The sequence below is a fragment of the Anopheles bellator genome, chromosome 2 (assembly GCF_943735745.2).
Source record: "Anopheles bellator chromosome 2, idAnoBellAS_SP24_06.2, whole genome shotgun sequence".
Classification (NCBI taxonomy): Eukaryota; Metazoa; Arthropoda; class Insecta; order Diptera; family Culicidae; genus Anopheles; species Anopheles bellator.
Window position 1 is genome coordinate 14043390 of NC_071286.1, and position 15446 is coordinate 14058835.

The 15446-nt window shown below is 51.5% G+C and overlaps 1 protein-coding gene across 1 annotated transcript in view; it reads left to right on the forward strand.

Annotated features, from left to right (window-relative positions):
* Nucleotides 1–6836: 6836 nt before the first annotated feature.
* The window catches only part of LOC131207038 (unconventional myosin-IXa-like), a 31995-nt gene continuing 23385 nt past the window's right edge, over nt 6837–15446 (forward strand). Inside the window, exons 1-3 of the mRNA XM_058199645.1 lie at nt 6837–7178; nt 14649–14759; nt 15303–15424. Coding sequence (XP_058055628.1) covers nt 6837–7178; nt 14649–14759; nt 15303–15424 — 575 coding nt within the window. The remainder of the gene's footprint in view (nt 7179–14648; nt 14760–15302; nt 15425–15446) is intronic.

The window sequence follows — 15446 nt, forward strand, 5'->3', positions numbered from 1 at the left end:
TTCAATTCCGCCCAGGCGCGCCATACAGAGAGAGGGAGTTGAGGTTGAGTGCCGAACCTCTGCCGACCAACACCACTAATTGCTGCGAATTGCAGCACTGGATCTCCTGAAGCTGAAGACGCGCAGAAAGAAGCATAAGAAGCGGCGAGTGCGCGGTGGTCCATAATAACAGGCGGCGACTAACTAGTGGTACTAGTAATGGCCGATAAGCGGAGGGCCACATCTTGCGCCACGGCGCCCTGCTTGAGTGAGAATAAACCGCTTATCAGTCGTCGTTCGACGGCGAGCGCCCGATTGACGAGACGGGCCCAAGTTGTTAGCGCAACGGACGCGCAAGATTTCTGACGCACGGAGAAGCACTTGGCCTAGCGACGTCGAGTGTCGAAGAAAACTAGAGGAAGATAAGACCCCACACAACTGTGTAATCACCACCGAGATCGGAGATCGTGCAGCTAGAGACCGCATAAACAGTGCTAACCCAGAATATCCCAGTAGAATCCCAGTGGGATGCAAACTAAAGGATTTTCCGGACAGCTCCCCCCGAAAGTGATTTCTTTTTTGCTAATTTTTCAGCCAATTTCATCGCCTAATCCCATTGTTTTTCTGTTTCCCTATTCCAGCAGAGTTAGTAACGGTAAATGTTTCGCAGAAGAGTGCACACACAGGCACAGTGTGTGGGTGTGGGCAGTGTATTATCGGTAGTTAACCTACGAACGGCCTTTCGGAGAGTGTGCCTGCAGCAAAAAGTGCATTTTGGGCTGGCTAACTACCATCAGGATGAAGTGAGCCAGAGCCGGGTGCGAGAGTGAGAAGTTTCGCAGTGAGTGTGAGCAGAGTGAATAAGTGATAACAAGTAAAGGCTCCTTGTTCACCCCGTTCGAAGAATTTCGCATTTCGGAGCAGAAAAGAAAGGGGAAATTGATCAAATCGTAGTATGCTGCGCTGATGACGTGTCAGTGACACGGTGTTATTAGTGTCAACAAGTTTAATTATTGAAGTGAAAAAACGAAAAGGAAACCAATTCACGAAAGGGAAACCAAGGATGTGGTGAATGTGTGCGTGCACGTGTTTCCTGTTTAAGCCGGCGGCCGCTGAATGGCAGGAGCGGTGGGAGCAGAATGAGCGGCGTCTACTGTAGTAGCAGTAGCAGTTGGACCGCCAGCCGCCGAACTCGCCGAAGGAGTAGAAGAAGGAACAGCAGCGGGAGCACTAGCAGCAGCAGCAGCAGCAGTCGTCCACGCTTGCAACGACGCTGTTTGATGAGATTAGGCCGCCAGCAGCGGCAGCATCGGTCCTTGTTGCTGTCAGCCGTCGCCATCAACGTCGCCGTCGGCCATGTCGCAGGACGCACTGGGGGACTGTTCCCGCTACATTCTGCAGGTACGGGTGGACATCGTTTAAATACCCTTTTTAAGATATCATTAATTGTAGCGCTATCAACCCGTGAGAATCCGTAGAGAAGACTTCGAAGATATCTGGTCTTTGACACTTCCCAATCTCAATACGCGCTCTGTTTAGAAACATGGCCCAGGCACCGCACATCCGGTGTAACGAGGATGTCAGGAAGCGAATTGATGTGCCTCCATTAGTCCCCCCCCACCCCGTGCTTCCTGCCGTCAACATACGGCGCGTGTGGCGCAATCGAGAAAGAGATAAACAATCGTCAATCGCACCTCTTAACTATCTCCATCCTGCTGCTTGCGTGTGGAGAACAATTCCCGGCCGCCGTTCCATTCCCACCGGGATCGCCCGCCTGATGTTTGTTGACGTTTCGTTTGCCACTTGGCGCCCGTTTTTTGGTCGCTGCTCCCCCACCCCGGTCATTCTCATAAATATTTGTTTGGTTTTGTTTTCACGATCTTTCGATCGTTCCGCGATTTGAGGGTTCTATGGCGGCGAAGAAGTTGCGCCAGCAGCCGCCACCACCACCATAAACAAGTACCAACCAAACGGCACTAAAACATGCCGTCATTAATATTGTGTACCACCCGTTCCGTTCTCGGCACCCGGCTGTTGGCGCCGCGCCGCCTTCCTGGGTGGTGGAGTTCCGTTCGCAAATGAGTTATAACCCGCTCCGTAACGGACCCCAAAAAGATGGGCCATTTTTCTGGCTGAAGCTCTCTTTCAGGTGATGGCTGGGATGGCAGACAGATGGTGGAGAAGGAACAGGTGGCACATACCGATGGTGTGGCCACCTATTTATAGAGTCGTATACTACCGTCTACACACCTTCTTCCAGCACACAGTCCTGTGCGATACTAGCAATCTTTAATCTAGACCCACGGTGGACATTCAAATAGGAATACACACAGGGCGATGACGTCACCGAACGGGGGTTCGGGTGTTACGGGCCGTCCCAGAAATAGACAGAATGCGCCGTATAGTGACCAAAAGAACGTCCAACTGGCAGGCACCGTCTATCGATCGGTTGCGAATCAATTCCCTTTCTCTTGGTTTAATCCTTCGTCACACTTATCATCCGTTGATCGACACGACATTTTTCCGGCTGTGAATGTGTGTTGCGAACCATTCTAGCCGCAGCCGTGCTCAAGTTGCAGAACCTCCGGAACACGCCGGCCGATCGTAAAATAGAGCACGGAAGGGTTCTTCGCCGTGTCGGCTGGCGGGGTGCTGATTCATCAAACGGAACACTCGGTCGTCGGTCAGCTCTCCGTCGCTCTCCGTGATGGTGATTTTTAATGCCTGGCGTTGACAGGGACCGGTGGGGAGTGGGTGGCAGGCCCCCCGGACCCCACAAGAAGCCACCCGGTCGCATTGTAAAAGGTCAAGATCGTAAAAAAGACGCAACACATACACAGCACCATTCGCCATTATTTGGTCCGTTCGCGTCTTTCGACGGTTGGCCTTGAAACGCGTGGCCCTAACCACCATTATTCGGGTCGGTTTGGCGTGCACACTGTGGATTTACTACTTACACCGAACGTCAAACCGCAACCGACCGACCGACCGACCGAGTCCTCACGCACTTCTACCAACCTCAACGCGTCTCAGGTGTTGGCACGGGGACACAGATAAGATAGCGTCGGGAGATAGAGTCCGGACGCAGTGGCTGGGTAGTGTGACATTTCCTCGTGGCCGATGGCGATGAGAGTACTACGGAGATATCACGCCCGATCCAAGTTGTGGTCCATTCGACCATTTACTAGCGGGCGTAAGCAACGACGCTTGGGTACTACAGCCAACCCGAGTGTTATACTACTAGACTGTACAATAAGTTCGGAGCCTCCATAAGAAAACCCCGTTTTTATGGTTTTTGAAATACATTTTTTATATTTTTTGTTCCAAGAAGACTCCAATTTATAACTTCCATCCCTGAACGGAGAAACTGGAAGGGCTTCTAAATATGCTTCCACGGCTGTTATGAGCCTATCATTTTCCACTCCCAAATTCTATATTTTTCCTATGATTTTAGGTGTTGTTACTGTTTTTGGACGTCCTTGATGTGAATAGTCTTCAAGGCTTGTACGTACGGTCACGTTTAAATGCAAAGACCCAACGACCCCCATACTTTCAACATTCGTTCATTAATTTACTTGCCCTTTGAACTTTCCTAAAATAAAAATTCAATCACTGCACGATACTTAATTTTTTGCATTGTAAAAAATACTGTGACTCGTCTGAATGACTTGTAAACAAAATGAAGTGACAGATTAACATGAAACATACGTTCATATGAAGAGTGGATCAATATAACAAAAAAAGCTAGACTCGTAGCAGCGCCCTCCATTGTCGAGACTCCGAACTTATTGAACAGCCTAATATCATGCATTATGCTCAAGCCCCACATGTGATGCCTCCACATAACCTGGGTGCCTTGCGTTTTGTGCTTTTCACGTCTCCAGCGCCCGCTACTAGTCTAAATGTGTGGTATCCTTTCTTGAGGCGCTAAAAATAGGACATCATTAGAAGCCGGTGCCGATGCCGGTGCACTCACTGCAAGCACACCGGCTCAGGGCTGACGTCACGGCGGCGATAAGAAAGTTCTTTCTCCATTTCCTGCTCGCCGCCCGCCGTCAAGTTTCGAACCTGGGCTGTAACTCGTTGGTCGGATGGTCGCCTACACCCTCGCGCGAATACGTCAAACCTCGGCCACGAGCGGTTGCATCAAGGATACCATGTCTCTGAGAGGTCACGTCCCACGCCGGATCCGTCATCGTCACGCTCAATCTGACGACATTTGACAGCGGGCGGCGGCCTCGTGCTGTGGCCACGGTTCCCGACGGCTGTTCTATTCTGAACCGGACCCGGCACCGGGAACGGGGAAACGTCGAGAGTCGCTGCCTCGGAGACGCTTGCTGGTATATTCTACTCTGTCCCACAAAAACGGGGTCCAAATGATGGCACGGGTCTCTGACTCCTTCGCTGGTGTCCTGCCCTGGACTCACGCCTCCGAAGACATTCGGTCTCGTTGCGAACTGTTTGCCAAACAGACATAAAATTCAAATCTTATCGTAGGGCCAGGTCTCGCGTTTACTCTCTGCGCTATCTATCAGCACAGCGCAGCCCAATACGATGCGGAACGGTACACTGGAAGGGCCAATGCGCCCTTTCTGCTTTTTGTAGGCGATGTGTTTCGATGTGTTCCGATTGTTGTTGTGTGCGGAACATCATCGGGCAGAACAGGGGGCGGCGTGTATTGGGTTTATTTTAATATTGGTTGAAAATAGTAGCAACCTTCATGCTTCGATTGGCCGCAGCAACACGGACGAGTGATTTCGCTAACTTTCTTCCTTGGCCAAACGTCGACTGTTTGAAGCATTATTCGAGCACTCGAGCACTACCAGAGGACCCGCCACTCGATTAAGCTTCAGAATCGATCCCGATCGAGCTGTGATTCAGCCCGAGCTCGCCATTCCATTCTGCCACTCGGTCGATCCGGTTGTGGAGCAGCCCTCTGGTGGGTGGGGATTAACCGTGTACCCTGCCTTACTCAACCCTAATTAAAGTGGTTCGATGACGACGGACACGTCCCCCTCAGACTCAGTTCCAGAAGCGAGAGTTAACCTTCGTTCTGATCTGATCCGAGCAAAGGGATCGGAAGCGCGCTTGGGTTTCTGCAGGTGATACGCAAACAGGAAGAATGGTCCTTATCAGGGTATCACGAGACGGGTGATGGTGTTGCAAAAATCCATATCGCTCCCGGGCCCCCCGATAAGCCACCGGTGCTGGTGACGAATACACTATCGGCTCGGACCGGCGAAGTGTGCGATTGATTGATAAGAATTGAACGGTTCGTTCCCTCGAGGGCACAATTGCTTCCAGTACACGGGCAAACCTCGCGATCGTAGGATGGGTGGTGAGTTCCGGAACGGATCCGGAATACCGCGTTGGGTTCTAGGCTTATCTATTGGTGTCTATCGGCTGTTGTTCGGCTCGCCTAGCGTTCAGTGAAGGTCGCCAGTGCGCTGTGGCTGAGTCACCCGCGAGGTGCAGGTGTTGTGTCGTGTGCGCGCGCGCGCCCTTGCCCTTTTCGCAGGAGGTACCTCCGTGATCCTTGTGCTCAAATTATTATTGTTCTGAGTGAGCCCTCCAGTGGAATCGTGCCGCCAAGTTGCAGGGCTCAGCTCCCCGCGGTGACACAGTCCACGGGAAGGAGAGCTAATTGCCCTATGTTCTCCGAGCCCAGCCCAGTAACTCGTTCGTCAGGAACGTGTCATCGACGCTCTGGCAGTAGGCCACTACAGGCCCTTTGGCACCTAGTAGTAGTTGGCACCAGAGTGACTGAGAGTCGACTGGTCTCTGGTGTGCCTGTGATTGTGATCGTATCTGCTCGTCAAGCGGAAACCAATCTTTGCAGTGCCAAGTGCCGAGTTCGCGTGGTTGCAGAATCATTTAGTGTTTACCTCGAGGAGTGCACTCTGCGCATCTCGCGGTTGCTGTCCGCCTGGTTTCGGAAGCGCGTCGGCTTCCAGAGAAAAGAGCGAGAGCGAGATCTTCGAGAAGTTTGCGTTCGGCTCGGTGATTACACGAGGATCAGGAGGATATTCTTCATTTGGTTGCTCTTATTGTGTACTCTTGAACCCGTGAGCATGTGAGAGCAACCGATCCGATCCGATCGAACAGCGGGTCCAGCGGGCGGATCTCCTGGAATCTCCCGGCCAAGAAGCAGCGCAGTCACGGTCGAACGGCGCTCGTCGGATGTTGTGTGAAACCGCCACACTCACTACACGTTCCAGTGTGTCCCAGTAGGTTTTCCAGTTGCGCTCGCGTTGGTGTGTGTTTGTGTGGGGGTTATCAGCCCTTCCGATAGCCACCGGCGATACATGATAGGCCAGCCCGCGAGCGGCCATATCTCGGTCTGAACGGCTGTTGACCCAGTACGGCCCTTCGAACGTGAAGGGCTCTCTCGGGCACCGGAAAATGCCTGTTTGGTGGTGCCTGCCGAAAGAAAAAAAAAGGTGGCCAAATTAAAAAGATCTGATTGAAGGAAATCGCCAATTACACCTTCGCAGTTCTCACCACGGCCACGGAGCGGTGGCAGCATTAGGTTCTTGAGAAGGGAGCGCTCCATACAGGAAACTCCCCAACCGTTTACGTGTGTTGCTTTTTTGCAGTTTCGAATTTCCGGTAGAGTGCGCAACGCTTGTGAGTGTCCCAATAGTGTGATTTGTTGTGTGTTTGGTTTGTTGGCCGCCAATTTTCCTGGGGCTGGGACCGGAAATTATCAACCAACCAAACGACGCAGCGTGTGAGTTTGTGAGCGAAAAAAAAATCGGAAAGCCGATTAAGGGTTACATATACTGACGAGGTGGAATACTGGAATACGGGGCCAGATTTGGAGGCGGTTGTTCTGTAGACGTTGCTTAGACGGCGCAATGCAGTTCGTGGACCACCGTGATCCGGCTCCGCTTCGGCAGCAACGAGCCTCCACCACTCCGGTGAAGCGGCGTGAGAAAAGCAAAGAAAAGCCGCGTGAAAAGCGGATTAAATCCGGGTCCGATCACGACACGACAGCAGCGGCACAGCAGAATCTTTCGAGGCGAAGGGACCTTGCGCTGGGTATCGCCAGCGAGGACGATCCCCGGGAGCCGGCCTCACAAACTGCTGCTGACGATCGTCGGGCAGGAGTCGAAAGGAGCGAACGGAGGCGGAACGCGCGACTTTCGACACTCTACTACGATGACTTCGTCACGCTGGACACGACGGTCATGCTGAAGGTGAGGAAGGCGCGTGTTGGGACCGCCGAAGCGTGCAATTGGTTCGCCGAACAACTTCCGCCGCCGCTGAGGAGCATGTGTTTGGCATTATTAAAATTCTATTTTTAGTGCTGTCAGTACACCACACGAGATCATACACACCGTGGCGCAGGACGCACCCCCCCCAGCGCGTCCTACTTTTCCGCAACAATCGTTTGTTGTGTGATCGTCTCTCTCGCGCGCGCCTTTTAAGGCCAACGGTGGAGAGGCACACTAATTACGCCACAACCGGAGGGGGGGCCGCCGTCAATAGATATGCGCAATGCGCACTTCTTCACCCTGCACCATGGGCCACCAGGCGGGGGGAGGAATCTATGAATCATATCGCGGCCCTACGTAGGGCTCGCCGGCGCGTTCCGATGATTATCAGACGAACGGGTCGAATCGAGTCCGGATCGAATTAGATACGTTTCGACGGCCGTGGTTCGGGTCGCCCTTCCTTCCTGAGTGCGAGTGCGCCCGCTGATTAATCATTTCCGTTCCATTGCCGCTCTAGGGCTGTCGACGGCGACGACGGATGGTGCAATTGTAGAATGGAAAAATTGCCAACGACTAAATCGCCCAACAAGGGCTCGGACACTTGTTGCCTGAGGAGAGCGGTTCAATTCATGTGCGTAACATTGGTTGCCACTTCACTGCCGAACGGTGCCGGTGGTAGTGGTTGGGTTCAAATGTGGGTCGTAAACTTAAAAAAAACTCTGAGTCAATCGTCTTCTGTTGTAATAGTTAACAGCGCTTAACATTGCGCTAGAGCGCCGGCTCGGCAGTGGAATGGTCAGGAACCTTAGGATCTACAAATGGATCTCCGATGCTCAACTCAGGCTTGCAAAGGGATTGAGCAAGCGGCGGACAAACTAGGTCTGCAGATAACCGAGATTAAGATTAAAGTCATGGTGGCACCATCAACGGCGGTGGCAGGTTCGCGTCTTACCGAATGTTCGAAATCATCTCGAGCTCCATCTATTCAGGGTCAGAGTGCTCCAGCAGCCAAGCAGGTCATTTCACAGTCTGAAGAAACTGTTTCGTTCCCTTCACTGTCCAAAACTGACAGAACCCTGTGAGCCGCGTCCGAGAGGAAGATGCTCAGATTGATTTGGATTTCTTGGAGAGCCTATGGAGAAGCCACTGAAACAGCGAGCTATATGCACCTTTTTTAAGCGTTTGAACATGTCAAGTTTTGTTCCTGTTTGTTCGCGGAGGGTACTTCTCCATTACTTCAATATGAAGTGAATTATCCAACAAGTTAATGATCCAACCTCCATTACTTCAATATCAATTCAAAAGCGAGCTGGATCGCTAAAAAAGGCTATTGGTGAAGAATTGGCAGCATCAGGAGTTGACAGGTCAGAAGTTAGGAGATGACCACACGATAGTTTCCCATCTCCTGAGTGTCGTGAGAATGAAAAAAAGGCTTATGAGTTCTGATCTCTGATTGGATCACTTCTAAAGTATTCGAGTATTTTTATTGTTGTAGTTAGGTAACAAATGTCGAATAAAAATCGCAAGAATTAATTTGCTGACTCAATACTAAGATGTTCTTTAAGAATAAAAAAAAACTAAGACGTTCGTGCAGACGTGTCGTGCATCGCATACGTCTCATCAGGCTCCACTGGGCTGGTCATGTCATGAGAATGGTGGACGACGAACCAGCCCATGCAAAGTCTTCTTAGTAGGACAACGAGCGGGGGAACGGCTGCTGATTATGATGACGATTTAGTCTAAACTCAAAATACCAAGTTAAGCAGTCACACAACTTATCGGCGAATGTTTTTTGTGATGCAACACCCTCTAACGCTATCGGGCATAATTCAGCTACACTTACAGAGCGACTATATTTAAGCAACTTAGGTCATTAATTGGAAAAGTAACGGATCCCGTTTTTTTTGTTTATCGACTTTTCACGCAAAATTGAACGGAATTCAACGAAAAAAAAAATGTAAACAAACAACTAACCCACTACCCCACAACGGTGCCAGACCGTGCCAATGTTCACACCGATTCGCTTCGCGTTAGACTGTGCCTTTCACGGTGCCACGGTTCTGTTACTGACTACCCCACACATCCTGCGGGTTGTGAGTGGCAAAGCAATTTTCTCAACAAAAAATTATATTTTTTATGTTAAACGCAACCACCAAAAAGAAAAACGTTTATAGCAAAAGGTAATTGATTATGCAAATAGGGTGGGCCGCGCCAATCTAGCCCCCAAGGCTCGCGCAGTACTTGGTCCGATCTCGGAATTGATCATCGCCGGAAGGTACACACAAGTGCCAGCGCACTGCACAGGGTTTAATCCCACTTTCTTTCCTTCTCTCTCCACCCCGTATGCCGCCTGCCTGGAACATGCATCCTTCCACCCGCGTCTGAAGCTGTGTGTTCAATTACGAGAGCGTAAGAAAACAAGAACACGACAAGCGCCTCAAGGGGGCCCAGAGTCCCACCAGCAGCAGCAGCAGCCGCTTCGAGGCAGAGGAAATGTAGCTTTTGCCCCACATCGCGTTGCGCGAACTGACCGCGTTGGGCGTTTTCATGACGAAAGTGGTACCGTGTTGCATTCGATAGTTTTGCGCGCGCCAATAATGATTGATTGCACGGAACGGCGCAGGTGCCGGGGGCAGGGAATAGGGGGGACCCGGGGGCTATAATCGCTTCTCGCGCGAGGTCCGTTTGTTGGCGCGGACGCACCGACGAACTGTTGCGCACTGCTGCACCGAAGATCAACTCATGTTTTGTTGGCTGCCATTGCGCCACGGAGTGACCGGTTATCGGGTTGGAGTTTTTCTCCGCAAATTTATTAGCTACTACCCACCACCAATCGGCAGCAGCAGCGCGTATCGAACTCCGTCGCGGAACATGCGGAAAACATACTCCGAACGCGTGTTGCAGACGTGTGACGTTAAGTGCGTGAAATATGCTTCGGCGGTTGGGACGCGAAACCAATGGGTGTGTCAACCTGTCGCGATCGTGTTTGCCAAAGGCTCGGCACCTGCTCGCCATCTTCACTCAATCATCAACCCGTCGCCGCCGGGGTTGGCACTAAAATTCAGCACCAGAAAAAAAGGAACAGCAATCTCGTGCGGAACATTCAGAAACCACGGAAAAGAATGCGAAAAAAAGCAGCGCGTTTCTTGTGACCGTCTCAGGTTCCGTGCGCGCAGCAAGATATGGCCGGCTGACCCGGGGGGGGGGGGAGACAGCAAACCGGACGTGGAAGTACCGGGCGAACCGGGTGCGAGTGGACCCGCGTGTGATGGGGCTGGGAATAAAAATAAAATTGGCCGGCGGAGCGAGACCACCGGTCAGAGCGAGAGCGCGGCCGCCGGAATATGGCGCAAGGGGAAATATTTAAATTAATCGAGCGACACAAAACCCCTAATAATCGGCGGACAATTAAATCTAATCGTCGACCGGCCGGACGGATTAATAAGCAGAGGGCCGCACTTGCCAAGAGACGACGGCCGTATTTAGAGGTGTTTCTGAAACACCCAGAGCACAGAACCCGTCCCGACCCGGGGGTGCATTGGTCCGCCAACCGGGATCAGGTTTTGCAGCCAACCTCCTTGGCTGGTTTGGTGTCTTTTTCCTGGGAGTGATCGTAAGATCACCTTCCGAAGGGTGCTGGTCGGTAGCTAAGTGATTCCGATGGTTGAGAATTTAAAATTAAGATTTAGTTCAACGGTGTGACACGTGGTACTGGCCTTCACTCTAAGACCACCGATAGTACAATCTTCGATTCCGTGTTACGATCACTTTGGGATTATGAAACGAACGGCACGAACCTTCGTCATCGATCATTAAATATTTTAAAGTCAAAATAGTATTACTCACAGTATTGAATCGTTTCGACTTTTGAGCCAAACTCGATCGGTGGGCTTGGTGGGTTCCACTGTGGCGTTTGTCTTTTGGCGCATCAAAAGATCAGTAAGATTTCTTCAGAGTAATTATTTGAAAACCCCTCTACACTCCATTTGCGGATTATAATAGTTTGTGCGGTTGGCTCATCTGAAAAATTCGTTAAGACCCATTCCCCACGAGTTAAGCACACAAATTGGTTTTAGGCGCGCCGCGGTTGCCGTCGCCGCGTGGAATTCCTGCACGAAACGCGAGACGCCGACGTGTTCTGTGTCGTTAAGAAAGCTGCCAACAGAAATTCCCACCCGCGAGCAGCCGAGGATGCGAGGCCCACCAACAACCAACCAACATGGTGTGGTTAGCAGAAAGATCATCATCGGATCGTAGCCCGTGGCCCTCTCTGCTCCTTCTGCCCGGGGCGGCCACTACGGTTGGGCGTCGTCGTCCCGGTGCTTTTAAAGCACTACATCAAATAAATATGTTGTATATGTTCGCATATATTTGCATGTTTTTTCAGTAATGTGTTTGTTTGTCTGCCGCCAGCGACGCCGCCGTTCGGTGCTGCGGCTGCTCCTGCTGGAAAGAATCCGCTCGCGCGCTCGCGCTCCTATCCGCGTGGTGATCATATTTTTGCGCCGCTGTAGAGTACAGCTGCGTGGAAGCTTCATTTTGCGTGCCCTCCCCAAGAGGGGGTTTAACGCCGGTCCGGGTTTGCCTATTCTGCCTGTAGAGGGTTGTGGAGAGTATTTCTGTTCCAGAAACCACGTTTTACGCGAGCAGCATCGGTCCGGTCTTGGTAATCTGTCTAGGAGAAAGCGCTCAACGAAATTGGATTGCTAAAAATGATCGCCTTTTGTGGCTAATGAAAAGTGAACGCGATCTTCATCAGCATCAGCGTGGCGTATCCATCGCGGTTTTTGGCTAAGTAAAAGGCAGCCCCGATCGTAAGACGTGTGCTGCCGAGACAAGCCTCCTCTCCTGCGCGCAAGTGCGCTCACTTCAGCGAGGATCGTTCTTGGGCATGCGAAGAAGATGAGTCAGTGTGAGAGCGAGCGGCCGACCGACCTTGTGCCCGGAGTGAGAATTCACTCGTCTCGCAGACGCCGCAACGCACGTCGTCGTTAATCCGGTTCCACTTCGCTGCGTTTGGCGCGTCTGGAAGTTTGTCGGCTTCATTTTCCCGGATGCTCTTCTTCTCGGCTCGGCCCGGCCCGGCCCGGAGTCAGCGGACTTGAGATTCTGTCTCAGCGGACTTTTGTTGGCCGGATTGCCGATCCCAAAAGGCTGGTGGGTTTCGATTTCTCGCGATTCGCTCCCGGGGCCGTCCCAGCGTGGATTTAATTAGTAAACTCTGTGGGATCTCGCGGTCTCTCAAGGTCAGGATTGGCAAACGGTTTCTTTTTTTTCTGACTTGGCCTCTGTGTTCGGTAACCGCAGGATGTCTGGTTTATGTTCGGACCGTTTTCGATCGGGATCGCGCGGATCGGCGCATAATCCCAAGTCTCCCACCGGGCTCACCCGAGCGCTGCATTATAATGATTTTGAAGGGTTAGGCTTCTTATTTTCCTGTCTCCAGAGAACACACCGAGGGGGAAGGCTCGGTTCGGAGATCGGGTCAAGGATGTTTGCCGAAATCCCGGCAAAAAAGTAGAGCAGCCCCCGAGAGAGCGAGAGAGAGAGAGAGCAGTGATGTGTTCCTTCCGCGAAGCGCACAGTCGCAGCGGTGGCATTCCTTCAATCGGTTGCACTTTTTTTACTGCTTTATGTTTGAAATAAATTTGTTCCACGGCCCTTTCACTAGGCGACATCTCTCGGGGAGCGGGCCTCCCGATGAGGCGGCATGACTCATACGACGGTTGAGCAGCCGGTTGAGAAACTGATGTGTGTTTATAATGATTCTCGGTTCATGTTCATGATGGTTTACTGTTTTGCGTGACATCATGCCGCCAGCCGCGAGTGCCGACTTGGGAGTAAGATCACAACGTAAACACCACCACACGCTGCCGTAAGATGCGGTCGCCGCACAATTGGAGCTGATTCGCCCGTTCTCTAGTATCTGTCACTTCCATCTGGAGGAGAGCTCTGCTCTGCTGTCTGTCTGTATGCTCTGCTCTGCTCTGTGTCGGGTCTGGGTCATAGCGATGCCGGGTGGGGAGCGATCGAAATGCATTGCACTTCGCATTTGAAAATGGAAATTTTAACAATTTATTGCATAAGCTTAAGACACTTGTTTGGTCCTCGATTCGAGAGCTGAGGTTAGAAATGCTAACACAGAACTAACAGCCAGCAAAGTAATCAAACGACAGTTGGCATACAAAAACATAAACCATCAAACATCGAAACAAACATCGAAAACATAGAACAAAAGGCCCAGTAGAGAACAAGATCAAGATTGATCGAATGTGCAACCAAAAACCCAAAACACGGACTCCACTGTTTAGCGACAGCATTTCGAGAGAGTGATAGAGAAAGAAAAGACAGCCAAGACACAGGTCAAGACTTCTGGGCAACACTTTCGTTTTTCGCTTCCGGTCCGCGGTGCACAAACGTGCGCCGGGCGACATGTGCGTATCGCGCGAATTGCACGCGTAACGCGCGCGTTTTATCACTTCCTTTCCTTGTCGGTCTCTTCCGTGCTTAGCCCCCCCCTCGGTGGTGGTGCAATCACACGGCCGCTGCACGCGAAGACGTGCCACACTCGGTGGCACGATGGTGTTGCATCGGCCGAGAAAGCGGTTCCCCGATCCAGGGACACTCTCTCGTCGAACTCTCTGCGACTCCTAGTCGTCGCCGTATGATGATAATTAATACACAGCGCGACAGTGTTTAGGAAATGATTACATTAGCCCAAGGCCCCCACGGCTCTCGCGGCATGTGTTTTTTAAGGTCCCCAGGGCGACACACCCGGGCGTGGTGGCGTGTTTGTGTTACGTAGGAAGTCGCGTTTTATTGATTAGCGTAAACCAGATACACAGCTGGCGCGCCTTGAGGTGGATGGTGTTTAAAGTTTGACTCATTGTGGGTTTGTTTTACTTGTTTTTCATTTCGTTTTAATTTGTTTTGTTATTTTCAATCTTTTCGCTTTCTTCATTAACCATTTTCCTCACTTTCTCATTGTTTTACTGTTTGAGTTGTGTTGATATAGTTTTTATAGGATAACTTTTGCGCTGTGACGCTGACCATTTTTTAGTTCGGATGGAGGCTGTGAATAGAATTTCTTAGTGCTATTATTATGATCGAGCAAACGTAGCGTACCCTCCGTTTGACCCGGTCCGTCTTGTTTCCGTCTTTTCTCTCCCGCGTTCCCGCCTTCTCTGACCGGCACATCCGGTGGTTAGTTTTTCATCCCTCCCGCAGTGTGTCGGGATGGACACTGCATTATATCATGTGCAGCTTTCCAGCCAGCCAGCCGGCCAGCCACCGGTACATTGACACCTCTTTCACTTGATGTGTTTTCTGCGTTGTTTTTCTTCTGCTCTTTCTTTAATTCGGTTCCGCATCCAACCCACTCTAACCGGGCCCGTTCTGCAACGGCTTTTCTCTTCTCTTCTCTCTTCCACTGGCACCACCGGGGAAAAACAGGTCTACGTCGGTGCACTGTCGCTGCACTATGAGGCGCTCAGCGTGGAGGCCTCGAAGCAGACCACGGCGGAGGAGATCGTTTCCTGCATCGTCGAGCGGCTGGGGCTAACGGTAAGACGGATTGCTTCCTTTTGTTTTTAATTTAGCATTTTTCTTTCCGGTCGCCGTCGTTGGTCCCGGGTGGGCTGAAAAGAAAAGTTGCGCGCCCCCTGACGTAATTGCTGCGCCGGAAAAGTGACGCCACCGCTGCTGCGCCTGCATTCGATTCTCGAAATGTAACGCTGAATTGTAGCGAAAGATAACCAGAATTTAACGTAAATTGGCACAGCGATAATAATAAGGAAGAAAGTTTGAGAAGTCCTTCCATCCGAAGTAGCAACCGAATAGAAAGACTGGCCAGCGGGAAAGGGCACTGAATAGAATCGAAGCCCATCACCGAATGAATCGGTCGGAAAATTTCTCTTCCGGCCAACAAATAACAAGTAAACTTTCATCAATTAGCAGCAGTCAGCGACCAGCAAAATTCGCCTATTTACGGCTCACCGGGGCCATGGACCGATCGGCCACCGTCTACAGCTTCGACTCGGAAAAACTTATGAAATATAAAATCATCACCTTTCTCTCTCTCTCTCTCTTTCGGTCCACACCGCACAGGGCAACAACTATGAGCTGGCGGAGGTGGCGGGCGAGTGCAAGGAGCGGAGGCTTTCCGCGCACGAAAAACCCGTCTCCGTGATGCTGCTGTGGCCGATGCACTCGGAGAAAGATTTTCATAGGTAAGTAGCAGCACGCGGCCGG